This window comes from Spermophilus citellus, assembly GCF_964194105.1.
Source record: "Spermophilus citellus genome assembly, chromosome: 2".
Taxonomy (NCBI): Eukaryota; Metazoa; Chordata; class Mammalia; order Rodentia; family Sciuridae; genus Spermophilus; species Spermophilus citellus.
Window position 1 is genome coordinate 21,646,089 of NC_138183.1, and position 21,827 is coordinate 21,667,915.

At 38.8% G+C, this 21,827-nt stretch overlaps 2 protein-coding genes across 3 annotated transcripts in view; both read right to left on the reverse strand.

Moving 5' to 3' along the window:
- The window catches only part of KIAA1958, a 142,969-nt gene extending 135,779 nt beyond the window's left edge, over positions 1-7,190 (reverse strand). For both annotated transcript variants that reach the window (XM_081282457.1, XM_081282456.1), the window contains exon 1: positions 6,614-7,190. The gene's annotated coding sequence lies outside the window, so the exon portion shown is untranslated. The remainder of the gene's footprint in view (positions 1-6,613) is intronic.
- Positions 7,191-11,997: 4,807 nt separating this feature from the next.
- Positions 11,998-21,827, reverse strand: part of HSDL2 (hydroxysteroid dehydrogenase like 2) — a 70,070-nt gene continuing 60,240 nt past the window's right edge. Inside the window, exon 11 of the mRNA XM_081282460.1 lies at positions 11,998-13,519. Within this exon, the coding sequence (XP_081138586.1) occupies positions 13,407-13,519 (113 nt within the window). The 3' untranslated portion in view covers positions 11,998-13,406. The remainder of the gene's footprint in view (positions 13,520-21,827) is intronic.

Below are 21,827 nucleotides of genomic sequence, written 5' to 3' on the forward strand. Positions count from 1 at the left end.
CAAGGTAGAATCATGAACTAAAGTTCACAATATCACACAACAGAGACTAAAATCATCAGCTTTGCTGAGGGAACACTTCAATCTTTGAATCTGTTTCCCCCCTCTCCCCCAGTATTAGAGATCAAACTCCAGGCCTTGAACATGCTACACAAGCTCTCTATCACTGAGCTACATCCCCACCCCTTTAAAAAAAAATTATTTTGAGAAAGGTCTCACTAAATTGCCAGGGCTGGCTTCCAACTTGCAATTCTCCTGTCTCAGCCTCCCAAGTAGCTAGGATTATAGGTGTGCAAAACCACACCACACCCTGCAATCTTTGAAACCTTATTTTTTTGCACAAGGCATTCTCTGAACTTGTCTGTTGTAGTTATAAAACAATGAGCAAAACAGCTATATTTTCATTTTCTATTATATACTTCTCTGCTCTGTGTTCCTTTAAAAAACAAATTTGTTGGAGATACGGGGGAAAAATACAACATAAAAGATGAAATCAGAGAAATCACACATTTGAAATGAAGTATGCATGTATATACATAAAGCAAGAAGTGGGCAGGGGACAGGTATGTTATAGAGTTCCCACCCTCAACTGCATTTTCCCCAGATTCATCTGTTCAAGTCCTAACCCCTAGCACTTCCAAATATGACATATTTGTAATAAAGGTTTTAAAAGAGGCAATTAAGGTAAGATGAAGTCACACGTGTGGAAGCTGATACACCTCTTGACTGATGTCCTTATAAAGGGAGATTAGGGCACAGCACAGGGAAACCACGTGAAGACACAGGGAAGTAATGGCATCTATTGCCGCAGTCTGGCTGGGCACAAACCACGAGCCACTGAAGCAGGAACAAACTTTATTTCTGAACTCCACCAACACACTCCACACACGCTCCCGGGAACTCTCCCGAACGCCACGCGGCTCCTCCAGGAACCACCAATCGGAAATCTCTCCTCTGGCACTTCCCCAACCAATGCGAACTCTTCAGGGAATCCCCGCGAGAGCTCAACCAGAACTCAACAGGAACTCCGCGAGAACTCAAAAGTCATCATCTTAATAGCTTAATAGCTGGCAAGTCATCATCTTAATAGCTTAATAGCTGGCGTCACCTCTCAACCACTACTTCTGGCAAAAATGCCATGTGTCATCCCGACTCCAACAATCTATAATCCAAGACTTCAGAAGAACCCAACCCTGATGAAATCTTGATCTGATGTCTAGCCTCCAGAACTGTCAGAGAATAAATTTGGGGGGCTGGGGTTCTAGCTAAGTGGTAGAATGCCTGCATAGCATGTGTGAGGCACTGGGTTCGACCCTTAGCACCCCATAAAAATAAAACAAATAAAATAAAGATATCATGTCCATCTACAACTAAAAATATTTTAAAAAGGAAAAGAAAAGAAATTTTTGTTGTTTACGCCACCCAGTGTGTGAAACTTTGGTATGGCAGCCTTACCAAATGAACGTAGGCTGGGGGAAGAAGTGTCCTAACTGGATAAGAATCCACAAATATTATTAACTCTATCCTAAAAATATGAATTCCCAAAATAAAATAGGTTGTTTTATAGGTGGTATTATGCCTTACCCAATGCAATCATAAAATCTAAAAATCATAACAAATATTTACAATGGAAAAAATAAGAAAAATGTGAAAGGATACAATATTTACAATTAGAAAAGGACAGAAATATAAGCAGTGTCAGCTTTGAGGAAAATCAAGAAGATAAAGAAAATCCAACTAAAAAATAAAGAATAATTCAAAAACAATCTGGTCAAGCGAGAGAAATTAATGGGGACAAATTTGGATAATTCTCTGGAATTAAAGAGTTGTGTTTTGGGGCTGGGGATGTGGCTCAAGTGGTAGCGCGCTTGCCGGGCATGCATGCGGCCCGGGTTGGATCCTCAGCACCACATACAAACAAAGATGTTGTGTCCGCCGAAATCTAAAGAATAAATACTATAAAAATTTTTAAAAAAGAGTTGTGTTTTAATATTTGAGCCAAGAGAATCCTTAATGATTAACAAACAAAAAAAAATTTCAGACATCAAGTCAAAAGACATTTGCAAAGGGTTTTAGTGAAATTCTGTTTTTTTTTTTTTTTAAAATATTTATTTTTTTTTTTAGTTATTGGCAGACACAACATCTTTGTTTGTATGTGGTGCTGAGGATCGAACCCGGGCCGCACGCATGCCAGGCGAGTGCACTACCACTTGAGCCACATCCCCAGCCCCAAAATTCTGTTTTTTGATAAGTTTCTTTTCTTCCTTTTTTTTTTTAAAACAAACATTTAATAGTTATTAGCAATTCCACACATACTACTTTGGACCTTCACCTAGAATGATAGAAGCTATAGATCTCAACAGAAGAGTCGGGTAGAGATGAAAGATATTCTCTAACTTGGAACTACAATAAGGGAAACCTGTCCTTGGTGCCAGGTCCATCAAAGTTCAGGCAAATCAGAAGTAAAAAAAAAAAAAAAAAAAGGCTAGAGTACAAATGTATCATTTTATGGTGAGATTTATAATGTTTTTAAAAGTTTCCTTAATGTTTTAACGTCAATATTTTTAAAGTTACATTTCACCTTAAGTTGTACAATTTTTTCCTTTTGAGACATATATTGCTTCCCTTTCAGTGTAAAAATATTACTGATATCACACCATCCCTTTGTTTTCTATAGTATTTGCATGAATGATAACATGTTTCTGAAATATATCCTCTTTGTCACTAGTGCCATTAGCATTGACAGTACAAAATATTGAAAAAGCTCTCCAACTGTTTAAGACTTTGCAAAACAAACTTGAATGCTGCTGTATAATTCTCTGGAAAAGCCTATTAAACTTTGTTGGCACTGGATACAAAATAAAATTTCAAAATTTGCATTTTCAGTACTTTTGCTTTCTTGACCTTTATTTGAATTTGAGACTAAGCTTTACCAAACAACAGAATTTACACAGTAACTAGCCAACCACAGTCCTCATTATGGAATCTATGCAGTGCATTTGTTACCTAGGAAACAGACCAGAGCCCAGGCAGAGTGCAATTTCAGTCTAGCAAAAGAATTCTCCAATCATGCTGGTAAATAAAGTCCATAAATCAACTAATCAGAAGCAAAGTCAGGAAGTATCACATAAGAGTTAAGCTCTATGGAAACTTTTTTAAAGAAAAAAGAGAAACCTGTGGGGCTTCTTTGGGCAACTATGTAGATCTCTTAAGTAAATATTATGAGCAGGTTTCTTTACAAACACAAACTGTCATAAAATAAACTGTTCAAAATAAATGGCTTCTCTCCAATCTTCAGCTTCTCTATTTTTGACAGTATTTAAAAGAAAAAGCTTCTTTGGAGCCAGCCTCATACATCTGGTACCAGAATATTAATCCAAGAATGAATTCTGCATTTTCAGCAAGCAGCCTGGGCTCTTGCTGTTTTTAAACAATGCAGGTTAAAAGAAGCTGAAATAAGAGTTGACTTCCACACCTCTCAGGTCAGACCTGCTTCCCCATCCGGCTATAAAAACAACATGAAAAAAGGACTTGAAAGTCAAAGATCTATTATAAAGAACAAAACTGTTACTTTCCAGTTTTCTATTTGATTATTACCAATACTAACACTAATCATTTGATGGTTCCAGTTATCAAAGTGGCTATTTTTAAAGTATCCTTTAATGATATCGGCAATATATTGGTAATTAACAAAGAAGAAAATGCCAGAAAGATCTATGGATTTAAAAGCTGATAAAATTTAATTGCAGGGGCTGGGGATATGGCTCAAGTGGTAGCACGCTCGCCTACCATGCATGAGGCACTGGTAGCACGCTCGCCTACCATGCACGAGGCACTGGGTTCAATTCTCGGCACCACATAAAGATATTGTGTCCACCTAAAATTGAAAAATAAATATTTTAAAAAATGTAATTGCGCACAGCTTAGTGTTGTCTTAAAAATCTGATGTCAGCTGTATTTTAAAATCCAATTTTACACAAATCCAAAATTTTCTGGAAATATTATTTATTTATAAAAATGTAAAAAGCAACAGGAAAAAAATTGACCTGTGAAAAATGGAAGATATGGCTAGGGTTGTGGCTCAGTGGTAGAGTGCTTGCCTAGCACCCATGAGGCACTGGGTTCAATCCCCAGTACCACATAAAAATAAAAAATAAAGATACTGTGTCCACCTAAAAATAAAAAATATTTTTTTAAAAAAGGAAGATAATTTATATCCCTTCCTGAACACCAATTACCAAATGGGAAATAAGTTGAATGTATGTAATATTTTCTAGAATGTTTCACACAAACACCTAAAACAGTATTTACATATCAATAAAAAAAACAAACTAAAAACTAGATATTATCTTTTAGGCCACACAAAGGCACTATAGTGCTGACCAAGAAGACTGTCAGGCGCAACTACAATTTCCCAAACCAATTCTCAATACAGGCCACACTTTGTTAATGTTTAGTTTACACAGTGACTCTTTGTTAAATCTTATCACTACCACTGACAGTCTGGTAAATGCATAAACAAGCAATTCAATTTGTTAGCTTATCTTTTCTAGTACTTCAACCAGCTTAAGAGCCAGAATTCTGAGAATGGTCTAGAACTCCCTTCCACAATTCATGATAAAGCCACACATAATTTTAGTATCTCTCCTCTTTTGACTATTCATAATGTAAAGAGGTGTGGGAAGAACATTGGTCAAGGGCCCTACCAGAGCCACTCATTAAGCTCTGTGCAGAGTTTAAGTTCATTTGCCTAATCTAGACAGAAAGTCACAGCAAGATCTATAAAATTTGATCACCTCAAAGAGGTTTGCTGGGTCATTGTTCCATGAAGCCTATTCTGGGTTTTAAGTAAAGTGTGTATAAATGTACAGTCAGGCATTTATAAAATGAGTCATGATGATAATATTAATCTATTAATGTAATTGGGGCAGAACTGAGGATAAAATTTTCTCCTAGAAAAAGATCACTATTTTAGGCATATTAAACTTTGGTATACTAACAAAAATTAGTTTGCCTAAATAAAAATGCATTAAATTGTATTTTTCTGATTAATTTCTTCACCTTACTTGATGGAAATTTAAATAACAAGTATATTTCTACTTTTTTCCCTTCAAGTTTAGATGATAATGCTTTTCTGAAAAGAAACTCCACTTGCTCCAAATGCCTATACCTATAATTGTCCAATTTTGCTCTCAAAACTGCTTTAAAAAAAAAATCTCCTTGGTAACTGTCAGATTTAAGTTTGTCGATATGAATTCTCATATAGTAAAAGAAAAAAGTTTCCAGAACTAAGCATCAGATTGAGATTAATATAAAGATAAAACTCCACACCTACATTAAAAATCTGAATCCGTCAAATTCATTTTCTGGATACTTACTGAACTTCATTTATTATTTCAGCACCTACAAATATATAGCAACTGTTTACAAAACAACTTAGCCATCTAAGAGATCAGAAATATCACCCTACGGTACTTTTCAAAATACTATACATAACAACTTCATCTTTGGTTATATTCACAGAATATATAAATGCAGTCAATAAAATAAGGGAAGTATAATCACAGGGGGAAAAACTCAATTCTAATATTCACGTTATCCCCATATGTGAAAGATCTCATATCTTCAACCAGTGAAGGGAGGATTTTTAGCCTAAACAGAAGACTAGAACCTTGCTTATTGCACTCCAATATAACCCCCACCGGAGGCTGTCACTACCTGTCTCCTCTGTAACAGTACCATATTCTCATGTTAATCCTAACTGTGTGTGTGTGTGGCGGGAAGGGGGGAAGGACAAAACTTTACTCCAAAACTTCAAAACAAAAACAGAAATGTAATCGTAAAAATCGTAATCACACTCATTTTTCCAAGTATCAATCTAACCTTTTTCAAAAAATTGGCTACAGAAAGCCAAAAGCAGTCTGTGATTTGGGTCTTATTTTGATTTGATGTTGGTCAGCCCAACCTCCTCCTACCAAGGGGACTACGTTCCTTGATATATTTGATAACAAACACAAATCACTGTGCGCAGCCTCGGATGGGGGTGGGGGACGGAAGAGCCTTTCGGAGAAAGCCCTCCTCCGTTAGAAACAATAAATAAGGGAGCGCAGCGGTGCACGTTCCTTCACACACGCCCCAAACGCACCTCGGCGAGCCTCCGCGGAGGGAAACAAGTCCGACGAAGCCCTGAACCACCTCTCTTTCTCCATGACCATCTCGGACTTGGAAAGTAGGAGGGCAGACCTCTTCTCCTCCCTCCTTCCCGCCCTCCTTCCCACCTCCTCAGACCCGCGAGCAGGAGCAGGGAGCCAGACCCCAGCAGCGCGCCCGCGGCGGCCACGGGAGATGCCAGGCGCCTGGCCCGGGAAACGCCGCCGCCCGCTCGCGAGCGTTCCCGCCCGCCCGGTCTCCGCCCCCAGATCCAGCACCCCGAGCCCGCAGCCGCCGACGTCCGGCCGCGCGGGTCTGTGCCCCCGCTCCGGCCTCGCTGCCCCAGAGGAGACAAAAGGAGGGTTCAGCCGGGTCACTGCGCGGCCGCCCCCACACAAAGGGGCTCCCTGCCCGGGTCGCCGCGTCGGCGCGCTAGTCCCCGCCCCGCGCGCGGGTTCTCACCCACCTGCAGGTGTCTGTGCGTCTGTCCATAGGAACGCGGGCGGATGGGGGCCTGCGGGAGCCGGGCAGCCCCGGCTGGACGGGGCGGGACGGAGGGGAGGGGGCAGGAGGGCGGCCGGAGGGCCGGGCACCGAAGGCAAGTGGAACGAAGAAAGCGCCCGCGGGCGGCGGAAGGCGGTGCTGGCGGGGGGTACGAGCGCCAGCCTGGCTCGGCCACCAGCGTGCGCCGCTCCTCGCGCCCCGGGCTCCGCGCGCCCGGCTCGGAGCGCGGGGGGCGGGGCGCGGGCGGGGCGGGGCCGGGCGCGGGGCGGGGGCTCGGACCCCGGGCTCCAGCCGGCACCGGAAGCGCGCCGTGGTCGGCGAGACCCACAGGAAGTGTGTAACGACACCTCCTACGACGTGCACCGCGCTCGCAGGAGTCGCTGCCCGGAGGTGGTGCGGACCGACCGTCCTGCAGCACACACGCGCGCTTGCCGCGGCGGGCGCGCTGGCCGGAAAGGTTTGGGACAACCCGTCGTACGCGCGCGGGAGTTAGTTCCCACCGCCCGGACAGGTGTGGGAGCCACGTTCCGAGGTGCCCGGCCCCGCCGCCGTCACACACCGCGGGCCTGAGGTCCCTGCTGTCTTCTAGTGCCTCACACCCCAACCTAAAGCAGGGAGCTGACAGAACCTGCCCCGTTCGTGACGTGCGTGGCACCTGTTATGAAGCACCGAGTAGAGTCCTCTCCACACCCAGGGATGTGCTGGAACACTTCTGTCCGACGTTCTACCACACAGCTTACCGTCACTGATGCCCCGTGGAGATGGCTAACATTCACCTGTGACACACCTATCCCACCGAGGGACGGGGACTGTTTAGTAGCATCTAAAGCTCACACCGACTAATGTTAGAGCACCCCAGGGACACCAGACCACTCTCACAGGACAGGGCACAAGAGAGGCAAGATTGGACCTTTATTTTATCTAACAAAACACTTCCACAGCACTTACCAAGAACTTAATATTAATTTATTTAAATCTAAGAGCTCTAGGAAGTGGGTGCTGTTAGCATTACCATTTTTTGAATAAGGAAACTGAGGCCTAGAAAAATTAAGAAATCTGTTCAAGATCATATAGAAAGTAGCTAGAGGAACCCAGATTCATCCCAAGCAGTCAGGCTCTAGAGTCTATGCTCTTAATTCCCATTATATTCACAACTCTACCTTCAAAACAATAATGTTTGCAATATGCAACATTTGCAATATGTCTGATGAACCTTATGGGATGCCCACATCTTGGCCTCACTCCATCTAGTACATACAGTAAAGCCTTAGTTACTCCTACCTTTAAGGTAGGTAATGGAAGAGTATGACTGAACAAAAGAGAAAGAATCCAAGGTCATCCCAAATCTGGACAGCTAGCTTGCACTGCCCCGTTAGTAAATTATCTTATACGTCAGCCCTTCTCAATCTAGAGCCCATTCAGGTTGATAATACCATCCCATATCAACACCCTTCCTGGGCTAGAGTGAATAAAGTTAATGTGTTAATGTTTTCGATACTTTTGAACAAAAACCAAACACAAATCTCATAGTTAATTGCTACATATTCCAAAGATGTGATCCTGTGGAGAAATTGGAACCCTTGTGTACTATTGATGAAAATGTGAGAAGGTACAGCCACTACGCAAAACAGTATGGAGGGGCCTCAAAAAAATTATAAATAGAATTACTGTATGATCCAGTGAATCTCACTTCTGAATATATCCAAAAAAACTGAAGGCAGGGCTGGGATTGTGGCTCAGGGGTAGCATGCTCACCTAGCGTGGGCGGGACCCAGGTTCAATCCTCAGCACCACATAAAAATAAAGGCATTGTGTTGTGTCCATCTACACCTAAAAAAAGTAAATATTAAACAAAAAAAGAAAAAGAACTGAAGGCAAGGTCTTAAGAGTTGTCAGCACCCTATGTTCACTGCAGCATTATATAGAATACCCAAGAGCTAGAAGCCACCCTGCCAGATGCGTGGAATGGATAAAGAAAATGTGATATATATTTACAATAAAATATTATTCAGTGCTAAAAATAGGAAATCTGTCACATGCTATAACACGGAGAACTTGGAAGACATTGAGTGAAATGTCATTATATATATGCAGCTGAGACCACACACACACATGCACCTGCCCAACTCTTGTTTTAATTTCGTTTTTTCTTTAATTTTTTCCCTGTGTGCTAGGTATGGAACCGAGGGCCTTGAGCAAGCACTCTACCACTGAGCCATATCCCCAGTCCCATGGCTTCTAATTTGGTCTTAAAGTCTCTCTATAGAGTGATCATAGCTGAAATGGCCACCTATTTTAGGAGAGTCCTGACCAGGGGAAATTTAGGTGTTAGATAAGACATAATGGGGCTGGGGATGTGGCTCAAGCGGTAGCGCGCTCGCCTTGCATGCATGTGGCTTGGGTTCCATCCTCAGCACCACATACAAACAAAGATGTTGTGTCCGCCGAAAACTAAAAAATAAATATTAAAATTCTCTATCTCTCTCTATCTTAAAAAAAAGACATAATGAGGTGAAAACAAAATGGATGAAACACAAATTTATTACTCCCAGATCCTAGGAAAGTCAGAAGTGCTGACAGATTGACATGAAGTCTGGGGGCAGGAAGCAGCTCGTTGAAGCAGGTAAAGAAGAAAAAGACAAGAAGTTGAGAAAAGTGAAATTATAGGACTACGTATTTATTAAGGACTACCGGCATTATGTCCTAGACTTTCTGAGGGAGTTATGAATTGGCTGGTTTAAAGAAAATACTTTCGGGCTGGGGATGTGGCTCAAGCGGTAGCGCGCTCGCCTTGCATGCATGTGGCTTGGGTTCGATCCTCAGCACCACATACAAACAAAGATGTTGTGTCCGCCAAAAACTAAAAAATAAATATTAAAAATTCTCTCTCTCTCCCCCCCCCTCACTCTCTCTTTAAAAAAAAAAAAAAGAAAGAAAATACTTGCAAAAAGGGAGAATTTATTTACAGAACTCTGGTATTGACTATTAAGTTTTATCGTGGCCAGCAGTTGTGGGATACGTTGGGTTTGGGGTCACTGGGATGAGGGAAAAGTTGGTTATATCACAAACTACCACACAGGGAGAGGAAGTTTTAACTAGGTCAAAGATGACAGGGTACAACTGGGTTCCAGATAACTTATACCAGGCCTAAAAATGGGTATCTAAGCAGCAACTGTATTAAATTAATGACACTGCCCCAATGCTATGACACTGTCAGCTTTTCATCACCGTGACCAAAATGCCTGACAAGAACAAGTTAGAGGGGCTGGGGATGTGGCTCAAGCGGTAGCGCGCTCACCTGGCATGCTTGAGGCCCAGGTTCGATCCTCAGCACCACAAACAAAGATGTTGTGTCCGCCGAAAACTAAAAAATAAATATTAAAAAATTCTCTCTCTCTCTCTCTCTCTCTCTCCCTCTCTCACTCTTAAAAAAAAAGAACAAGTTAAAAATTCTCTCTCTCTCTCTCTCTCTCTCTCCCTCTCTCACTCTTAAAAAAAAAAAAGAACAAGTTAGAGAAGGAAAAGTTTAATGCGTCTGATAGAAGAAAAGGTTGGCTCTGATCTACATATTGTGGGGTCGGGCTCCAAATTCTTAATAGGACACCCATAGCACAAGAGTTAATAACAAGAATCAACAAATAGGACTTACTTAAACTAAAAAGTTTTTTTCTCAGCAAGAGAAACAATAAGAGAGGTAAACAGGGAGCCGACATCATGGGAACAAATTTTTACTCCTCACACTTCAGATAGAGCCCTAATATCCAGAGTATACAAAGAACTCAAAAAATTAAATAAGAAAACAAATAACCCAATCAACAAATGGGCCAAAGACCTGAACAGACACTTCTCAGAGGACATACAATCAATCAACAAGTACATGAAAAAATGCTCACCATCTCTAGCAATCAGAGAAATGCAAATCAAAACCACCCTGAGATACCATCTCACTCCAGTAAGATTAGCAGCCATTATGAAGTCAAACAACAACAAGTGCTGGCGAGGATGTGGGGAAAAGGGTACACTTGTACATTGCTGGTGGGACTGCAAATTGGTGCGGCCAATTTGGAAAGCAGTATGGAGATTTCTTGGAAAGCTGGAAATGGAACCACCATTTGACCCAGCTATTGCCCTTCTTGGACTATTCCCTGAAGACCTTAAAAGAGCATACTACAGGGATACTGCCACATCGATGTTCATAGCAGCACAATTCACAATAGCTAGACTGTGGAACCAACCCAGATGCCCTTCAATAGATGAATGGATAAAAAAAATGTGGCATTTATACACCATGGAGTACTACGCAACACTAAAAAATGAAAAATCATGGAATTTGCAGGGAAATGGATGGTATTAGAGCAGATTATGCTAAGTGAAGCTAGCCAATCCCTAAAAAACAAATGCCAAATGTCTTCTTTGATATAATGAGAGCAACTAAGAACAGAGCAGGGAGGAAGAGCAGGAGAAAAAGATTAACATTAAACAGAGACATGAGGTGGGAGGGAAAGGGAGAGAAAAGGGAAATTGCATGGAAATGGAAGGAGACCCTCATTGTTATACAAAATTACATATAAGAGGTTGTGAGGGGAATGGGGAAAAAAAACGAGAGAAATGAATTACAGTAGATGGGTAGAGAGAGAAGATGGGAGGGGAGGGGAGGGGGATAGTAGAGGATAGGAAAGGTAGCAGAATACAACAGTTACTAATATGGCATTATGTAAAAATGTGGATGTGTAACCGATGTGATTCTGCAATCTTTGTAATGTTTTGAACAACCAATAAAAAAAAAAAAAAGAAGAAAATACAGCTGAGCCGATATAGGGTTGACCGTGAACACCAAACAGTGAATTTATTGACCAAATTATTTTTCAGAAATTAATTGAAAATTTCTTTTTTCTTTTCTTTTCTTTTTTTTTTTTTTTTTTTTGTAGAAGGCAGGCAAAGGAAGGAAGGAAGGAAGGGAGGGAGGGAGGGAGGGATGGATGGATGGATGAATAAAAAGGAAACACACAAAAACCAAAACTACCCTGAAACAAAAAGAAAAGCACTTTTATACCATTCCAGGGACTTGACTAATGACCCAAGTGTGTCATCTGAGATGGAGCGTGAAGGCTGCAGTCTCTCTGAAGGCTGTGATACAAATCGGAGGGAGCTTGCTTTAAACATCAGTGTGGATCCACAGGCACCCAGTGGTATAGGCATCCACTTCTTGCATTCTTCGTCTGACCTAAGCAATCTATAGGTGTTATTGTTTTGTGTGTGTGCGTGTGAATTCTCAAAGCTTTAGAAGGGAAAGCAATAAATTGTTTTCCAAAAATAAAATAAACTGAAGCAAAATAATACAAAAAAAAAAGAGAAGGAAAAGTTTATTTTGGCTTATGGTTTCAGAGATTCAATTCATGGTTGGTCAACTCCATTGCTGTGAGCCTGAGGTGAGGTAGAACGTCATAGCAGAAAGGTATGGCAGAAGAAAACTGCTCAGCCCATGGCAGCTGAGAAACAGGAAGAGCAAGGAGCCAGGGACAAAATGTAACCCTCAAAGGCACAACACCCCCATGACCTACTTCCTCCAACCACAACCACACCCCACCTGCCCACAGTTACCATCACATAGCCCAACCAAATTAACAATCCATCAAATGGACTGATCCACTGGTGAGTTTATAGCTCTCATAATCTACAATCATTTCACCTCTGAACATTCCTGCATTGCCTAACACCTGAGCTTTTCTAGGGACATTAAAAATCCAAACCATAAGAAACATGGATGAACCTTAAAAACATACTAAGAAAAAATTAGTCACAAAAGGTCCTACATGATTCCATTTATATGAAATATCCAGATCAGGCAAATCAATAGCAAAAGAAAGTAGGGTTTTTTTAACATATCTTAAATAGAATACATACTGCAATTAGTTGAATTACATTAATATTTTCCTGAACATTACTATATCTGAAAAGCTAGTTAACAAAATGAAAAACTTTATTCCATTAGCTTTTACAAGCAGTATTTATTAAGCAGTTTACTTGTGTGAAAAGCAGATATTTTCTATAAAATAAGCTTATAAAAATCCAAAACATTAAGATTTACATTAGTATACAATCCAAAATTTAAAATTTTAACACAAATTAGCTTCAATTTATATCAGAAGAATCTTTGTAAATGATCAATTTTACTGCTTTATCCTGATTGGTTGTTCATAATATGTACTTTTCTTACTAGAAGACAATGAAAGAGATATAAGGCTCAGAGGAAAACCCCTCAAAATATAGAAAACAGAATGTCTTGGAAATCTACTTAGTGAAGTCTATATTTGATTGGCTACCTGGTTTCGTTTTGTTTTGATTTTTAAGTATCTATACCATTTTCGTACTTTTGTTTTTTTCAGCACTGGCAATTGCACACAGGTAATGTTCTACCACTGAGCTGTATCTGCAACCCTTTTTTATTTTGGGACAGCCTCTTGCTAAATTGCCCATGCTAGCCTCAAACTTATGGTCCTCCTGCTTCAGCCTCCCAAGTCACTGGGATTATAGGCATGAGCCATTGCACCCATTAGGCTAGCGCTTTCAATTCGATTTTGAGTCTTATAGAATCTATTTTTTTCCAGAATACACATGCACATTTTTAACATACAATACGGAAGACAACAACATTAGATTTTTAATTGTTGAGGTTTTTTTTTTTTTTTTGGTTTTTTGGTTTTTTTCTTTTTTTACTTTTTATGCGTAGCAGTCAACATTTTTGTTCTTTGCCATCACAGTCTGGAATTCATCTGATTCATTAGTTTCTCCAATTTGATTGCTAGGGCCATGTTTCCTTTAATCTTCAATTTTCCTGACATGAATGCCACTGTTGGTTTTAGTTTTCCTAAAATGAGAAAATGAGAGAGGTAAGCAACTATTTAGTGCCCTTAGGGATGTATCACTTCAAGAATATGAATCATAAAAAGAATCTCTTTTGAGTTCTAAAACTCTCAGAAGCATAGAAATTTCTATTACAGCCTTTTATATCAGTATCTAGGGAATTTCAATTCCTAGATTTATATGTTAACAAAATCCTATAACACAAGAGGTAATGTAAAAATATCAACAATCAGCAAAGATTATGGCAAAAAGCTGAAGATGGAATATTTAAACATCCTCTAGTAGTTCTACACTAAAAGAAACATGGTGGGGCAGGGATTGTAGCTCTGTGATAGAGGGCTTGCCTGGCATGCATGATGCTCTGGGTTCAATCCTCAGCACCACATATAAATAAATAAAAAATAAAGTCCATCAGCAACAACAACAACAAAAAAGAAGTAAAAGAAACAGAGTCCAAGTAAATTCTGGTAAACAAATACTATCATTGTTTAATTTTCCAATCTATTATAGTTTATTACACTTTTAGCCTTTTCAACGTTTAAATTCGGGTAATTAAATAGTGTAAATGCATAAAATATTTTAAGTGACCATTAAATATAATGTATGGACACAGAAGTATGCGCTAATATTATTTCAATACTAGAAATAGAAATGACACAGTATTTTAAAAATGTGAGTGTTAAAACACATGAACAAAGGGATGAATCGTAGCTAATAAAGAAGATAACAAATATTTGCTTCATGGAGAGACGGTAAAAAAGAAGATAACAAATATTAGCTCTGTGGAGAGAAGGAGCTATCTTTTTTTTGTGGGGATGGGGACGGGATACTGGGGATTGAACTCAGGAGCACTCAACCACTAAGCCAGATCCCTAGCCCTATTTTGTATTTTATTTAAAGACAGGGTCTCACTGAATTGCTTAGGGCCTCGCCTTTGCAGAGGCTGGCTTTGAACATGCAATCCTCCTGCCTCAGTCTCTGGAGCCACTGGGATTACAAGTGTGCACCACTCCACCCGGCTAGGAGCTTTGTTTTTTATCTGCTATTTTATTCCAGTGTCACTCACAGTCTGGCATACAGTGGAATTCATGAAAAGAACTGAGGCTCAGGAGAGGATTTTGACTTGCCCAAGGTCACATATTGTGTATGTAGAACTCATTTATGATTTCCTGCCTTATTGTATGCCAGTTTATATGTTGCTCATATGTCCTAGAAGACACGCTACATGTCCATGCATTAGTTGCTCACCCCACCCTCCACCCAGGTACCACATACAGTGTACAGGTTAATGTATTTTGTACATCTATTAGTAGACGCCTTTAAATTATTCTAAATAAGGGTTACAAACCCTCATAAATTGGTTACAGAAAGAATCAAGTCCCCTTCTTTTTTGAGCTGTGCCTCTCTAAAAGAAAATGTTAAAACATCTAAACTTATAAATAATAGAAAGAATAACACTGACTTACATGGAAGATACTGAAAGGTCTTTATTCTTTAAAAAAACAAGAACAGCCCCTCCAAAAACTTACAAACTCTACCATCTGGGCAACTGTGCTCACTGCTCTGCCACTCTATAATATAGTGAAGTCTATCAGTACATAACACAGCTTCCAATCAGCTTTATAAAGCTTTGTCCATAGATGAATGGATATCATGAGACCAAAAAAAAAAAGCAAAAACATGGATAAAGCAACTGAAAGAGGAAGGATGCATGTGCAGAAGAAAGAAAACTAAAACAAGCAAAGGAGACCAGAAGCACAGGAAAGATGGGGAAAAAAAGGCGGGGATGAACAAAGGAAGGGGAAAGAGGGAGGGCAAAGAGAAAACCAAAGATAGTAAGAGATGGGAAGAGGTGAGTGGAGCAGAGTGAGGAAGAGAAAGGAGGCAGCCAAAGAAGAAAACCATTGGAAAACAAAAGTGAGGTCTTGAAAATTAAAGTTTTGATTCTTAATACTAAAATGCAATAGAAAGTAAGTTGATCTCCTGGAAAGTAAAATAAGTTATACAATAGAAGAAAATGATGATGAAATCACATCTAACCTTTTCTTCAGAAATATCAAAGAAATACTATAAGAACATTTCAAGGACCCAAGCACCCAGGAGAGTCAGAAAAAAAGACCAGGCCACCTTGAATCACTGTGAAATTTTGGAACACCACAAAGATGAATCTGATTCACTTTCAGAAAGGGCAAGATTAAGAACAAGAATAGGATCAAATTCTCAACTGTAATCTTAGAAGATGGGAGTCAAAGCTTCAAATTTCTAAGAGAAAGTGAATTTCAACTCATATGTCTCTACCCGGCCAATCAATCAAGATTGTTAGTAGAATAAAAATAGCTTCAGAGACATATAAAAAGTACCTCAAACATATCCTCTCACATAGCTAGAGGAGAACATGTGTCGCCATAATAAAAATGTAAACCTAAGAAAAAAGACATGAAATCCTGGAAATAAATTCAATGTTGAGGAGTTAACTGAACTTCTAAGACAACAGCTGTGGAACAGCTTGTAGATCTACAGTTCAGACTGGAACATGAAGACAAAGGGCTCCAGGAAAAAGTAGCCTGAAGGACAGTCTGACACATCTGACAACAGAACAACTGCATCAAGTAGTTGTGAGGGGGAAAGCCCTGGGAAGATCATAGGAAGGCTTTGCTAAGTACGTATGTGTCCCTCCAAATTCCGTATCCTGAAGCCCCAACACCAGTGGGACGGTGTCAGGAGGTGGGGTCTGTGGGAGTTAATTAGGTTTAGATGAACATTTGAGGGTAGAAATTCCATGAGAGAATTAATGCCCTTATATAAAGGGGCAACAATTCAGTAGCATTTAAATAGTCACAACATTGTACACAACCACTGTATCTTCCTAGTTCCAAAACATCTTCTTTATCCCAAAAGGAAACCCTATATGGATTTCACATCAGTAATTCCTTCTCTCTCCAGACCCTGACAAATACCAATTAACTGTTTCCAGAGACTTACCTACTCTAGATATTTTATACAAAGGATTCACACAACATGAGATCTTTAGTGTTTCACTTCTTTCACTTAGTGTAATGTTTTCAAGGTTCATCCATGTTGGATGAACTTCCTTTTTATAGTTGAAGGTTATTCCATTGTATATAGTGTATACATAGCACAAGTTGTTCATTCATCTGTTGATGGACATTCGGGTTGTTCCACCTTTTGGTTACTGTGAATGGAACCTTTGTGAGCAACACATGTGCCTTTATTTATTTATTTATTGAGTGTCTATTTTCAAATCTTTTTAAGAGTAGAAATACTGAACCACATGTTGATTATATATTTAGATTTACCTATACATTTACAGGTTTAACTAAACCCATATATCTTAAGGTCAATTGATCTTCAACAAGAGTGCCAAGACCATTCAATGAGGGAAAGAACTGCCTATTCAATGGTTTTGGGATAACTGGATATGATATTCAAAAGAATGAAACCACTGGAAGCTACTGGAAAATGTGTATCAAACCATATACGAATTTAATTCAAAATGGATTGTAGACTTAAATCAGAGTTAAAACTAAAAATTCTTAGAAGAAAATTTAGTGGTAAATATTTAACCTTGAGTTTGGCAAAGATTCTTAAATATGACACAAAAAGCATAAGCAACAAAAGAAAAAATATATAAACTGGTGTCCATCAAAATAAAAACTTTAGCTAGGTGTGGTTGGTTGTACATGCCTATTAATTCCAACTACTCAGAAGACTGAGGCAGACGGATCACAAAACCAAAATCATCCTGGGAACTTAGCAAGATCCTATCTCAAAAAATAAAATAAAAGGGCTAGGATACAGTTGAGTGGCACAGCACTAGCCACTCAACTCATGTAAAAAGCCCTAGGTTCAATCCCCAGCACTGCTAATAAATAAATAAAAATTTAAAAATATTTGATTCAAAATATTCATCAAAAAGTGAAAAGATGGGCTAGGGTTGTAGCTTAGTGGTAGAGAGCTTGCCTAGTATATTCGAGGCCCTGGGTTCAAGCACCCGCCCCCAACCTCAGGGGCAGAAACAAATACACAAATAAAGGGCTACATTTCCAATCCTAAGCCTGCCTACCCTGCCTTTCTGCAAAAGCACAATAAAGGCTCTTGCTCACATTTAAAAAGAAAAAAAAAAGAAAGTGAAAAAAAAACTACAAAAAATGGGAGAAAGTATTTGCAAATCACACTTTTGTAAATATACAAAGAATTCTTAAAACTCAAAAGAGCATGCTACAGGGACACTGCTACATCAATGTTCATAGCAGCACAATTCGCAATAGCAAGACTGTGGAACCAACCTAGATGCCCTTCAATAGATGAATGGATAATAAAAAAGTGGCATTTATACACAATGGAGTATTACTCTGCATTAAAAAAATGACAAAATCATAGAATTTGGAGGGAAATGGATGGCATTAGAACAGATTATGCTAAGTGAAGCTAGCCAATCCCTAAAAAACAAATGCCAAATGTTTTCTTTGATATAAGGAAAGTAACTAAGAACAGAGTAGGGACGAAGAGCATGAGAAGAAGATTAACATTAAACAGGGATGAGAGGTGGGAGGGAAAACGAGAGGGAAGGGAAATTGCAAGGAAATGGAAGGAGACCCTCATGGTTATACAAAATTACATACAAGAGGAAGTGAGGGGAAAGGGAAAAATAATACAAGGGGGAGAAATGAATTACAGTAGAGGGGGTAGAGAGAGAAGAGGGGAGGGGAGGGGAGGGGAGGGGGGATAGTAGAGGATAGGAAAGGCAGCAGAATACAACAGACACTAGTATGGCAATATGTAAATCAATGGAAGTGTAACTGATGTGATTCTGCAATCTGTATACGGGGTAAAAATGGGAGTTCATAACTCACTTGAATCAAAATGTGAAATATGATATGTCAAGAACTATGTAATTTTTTGAACAACCAACAATAAAAAAAGAAAAAAAAGAAAGAATTCTTAAAACTCAATAACAAAAAGATAAATAACCTGGGCTGGGATGTAGCTTGGTGGTAAAGTGCTTGCCTAGCATGTGCAAGACCTTAGGTTCAATACCCAGCACCATAAAAAGAAAAGAAACAAGATGACAACCCAATTTAAAGATGAAGATGAGAGAAAAAGAAAGTTATACATATGACCAATAAACACATGAAAAAATGGAAAACGTTAGGTATTATTAGCTACTATGTAAATGCAAATCAAAACTACCAGATGCAACTTCATATCCATTAGGATGGCAATAACAAAAAAAAAATAAACAAAAACCCCATAAAATTAAAAAATAATAGGTGCTGATGAGGGCAAGGGTATGAAGAAACAGAAACCCTTATGCATTGCTAATGGAAATGTAAATAGTGCAGCCCCTTTGAAAAACAGTTTGGCAATTCTTTGAAAACTTAATTGTAGAATTACTATATGACCCAGCAATTCCACTTTGGGGAAGAGACCTATCACAAATGTCCACACAGAAACTTGCCTATGAATGTTTGTAGGAGCATTATTCCTAACAAACAGTAGAAACAAACTAATTGTCTGTCTGCAGATTAATGGATAAACAAATTGTGTCTATTCATACAATGGAATTTTACTCAGCCATAAAAAGAAATGAAGTGCTGATGCATGCTACAGCTTGGATGAACCTCAAAAACATTATGCTAGGTGAGAGAAGCCAGATGCAAAAGATCACATATTATATGATTCTATTTATATGAAATAGCCACAAAATGTAAATCAGTAGAGAAAGAAAGCAGATTAGTGGTTGCCAGGAGGAGGCAAGAATGGGTAGTGATTACTTAAATGGTTCAAGGTGTCTTCTGGGGTGGTGAAGAAGTCCTGAAACTACAGAAGTGCTGGTAGCATTGTGAATGCTTTAAATGTCATGGATCACTTCAAAATGGTTGTTTGCATGTGTGAATTTCACTTCCTTTAAAGAGAGAGAGAGAGAGAGAGAGAGAGAGATTGAAGTACAAAAATATGCTACCTCAAGGATGAAACCTGAAAACATTGTAAAACTAAGTGAAAGAGATCAGTCACAAAAGATCCCATATTAAGTAATCCTATTCATATCTAGGGAAAGAAAGTTGATTAGTGGTTGTTTAGAGCTAGAGGTGGGAATAGAGAGATAGGGTATGAGGTGTTTTTTGTTTTGTTTTGTTTTGTTTTGTTTTGTTGGTGATGAAAGTGTTCAAAAAGCAACTGTGACAAACCACTGAATTATAAATCTTTAAATGGGTGAAATGTGTGAGTATATGAATTACACCTTGATGAAGTCATTAAAATCAAAGCTATTGACATATAACAAGATACTGAATTAGTAATTAAAAATCTTCCCACAAAATCTGAGCTCCAAATGGCTTCACAAATTAATTTACAGGATACTAAATCAATACACAAAAATTAATTATATTTATGTGCATCAGGAACAGGTAATTCAAAAATAAAATTAACAAAACAATTCTATACACAATAATATAAAAAAGAATAAAATGCTTAGGGGAAACAACAACCATACTGGAAAAAATCATATCAAAGACTTTATCAAAACAAAACACTTTTGTAATATAAAATATACTACTATGAAAATGAAAAGACAAACCACAGACTGGGAAAGAGTATTTGATAAGGAACATATATCCAGAATTTATAAACACTCCTACCACTGAAAATAAAAAGACAATCTTGATTTCTTCTAATTCAATAATAAAAAGAACTCAATTTAGAAAGGAGCAAACTGTATGGATAGTTCACCAAATATACTATAAAACAGGAAAGGATGTTCAACATAATTATTAAGGTTATCCAAGTTAAATGTAAGTTAATGCTCCCTTCGGACGCATAGATATAAAATTGGAATGATACAGAGAAGATTACCAATGGCTCCTGCACTAGGATGACATGCAAATTTATTTGTTCCATATTTAACAAATAAAAATTAAAAACCCATATGACATACTACTACATACCTACTGAAATGCCTATAATAAAAAAGATAATCATAAGTGTTGGTGAGAGGGGGGCTGGGGTCATGTGACTCAGTGGTAGAGCACTTGCCTAGCACATATGAGGCCCTGGGTTCCATCCGCAGCACCACATAAAAATAAACAAAATAAAGGTATTGTGTCCAACTACAACTAAAAAATAAATATTAGAAAAAAAAAGTGTTGGTGAGAATGTGGAGAAATTGGAACCTTCATACACTGTTGTTAGAAATGTAACAATGGTGCAGCCACTTTACCAGTTTGGTTGTTTCTTTTCTTTATTATTTTTTTTAATAACTTTGTTTATTTTTTTAGTGGTGCTGAGGATTGAACCTAGTGCTTCACACAGGCTAGGCAGGCGCTCTACTACTGAGCTACAACCCCAGCCCTTGGTTGTTTCTTAAAAAGTTAAATCAACTTACCATATTACCCAATGAAATTCACCAAAGAGGAATGAAAATATACATCCATACAAATACATGTATGATGATATTCAGAATAGCAATATTCATAACAACCAAAAACTTGAAACAATTCAAATGTCCATCAGCTGGTTAAGGGTATAAACAGTGTGAGAATAGAGATAGAGCTCTACAACAGAATGCTATGCACCCATAAGAAGGAAGTGAACTGCTGAGACATGCTACAACACAGATGGCTGACTCTCAAAAGCCTTATGCTAAGTGAAAGAAGCCAGGTGCAAAAGACTTCAACTTTCAGATTCCATTTATACAAAATATCTGTAGAGACAGAGAACCATAGTGTTTGGCTGGCTGAAGGCAGGGTGGAGTACAGTGGAAATAGGGGTCAACTTCAGAGATGATTTTTTTTTGGTATAAGGAAAATATTGTTAAATTATGTTGTGGTAATGTTTGACCAACTCTATAGAAATTTACTAAAAATCATGTACATGTAATGTAAAATGATGGATTTTATAGTATGTACATATAACTGATAATGATGAATTTTATAGTATGTAATTTTACACTTCAACAATACTATTTTTTAAAACTTTGAAAAATAGCTATTAAGTACAATATACTCCCTTCCTCCCTAACTCCCTCCCTCCCTCCCTCCTTTCTTCCTTCCCTTCCCTCCCTCCCTTCCTTCCTTCCTTCCCAGAGACTGAACCCAAGGCCAGTCAACAACTGAGCCACATCCCCAGCCTTTTTTTTATATTTTCTTTTGAGACAGGATCTCACTAAGTTATTTACAGCCTCACTAAGTTTCTGAGGCTAGCTTTGGACTCGAAATCCTCCTACCTCAGCCTCCCAAGCCTCTGGAATTATAGGTGTGCACCACCTCACCTGGCACAAACACATTTCCTTCCTT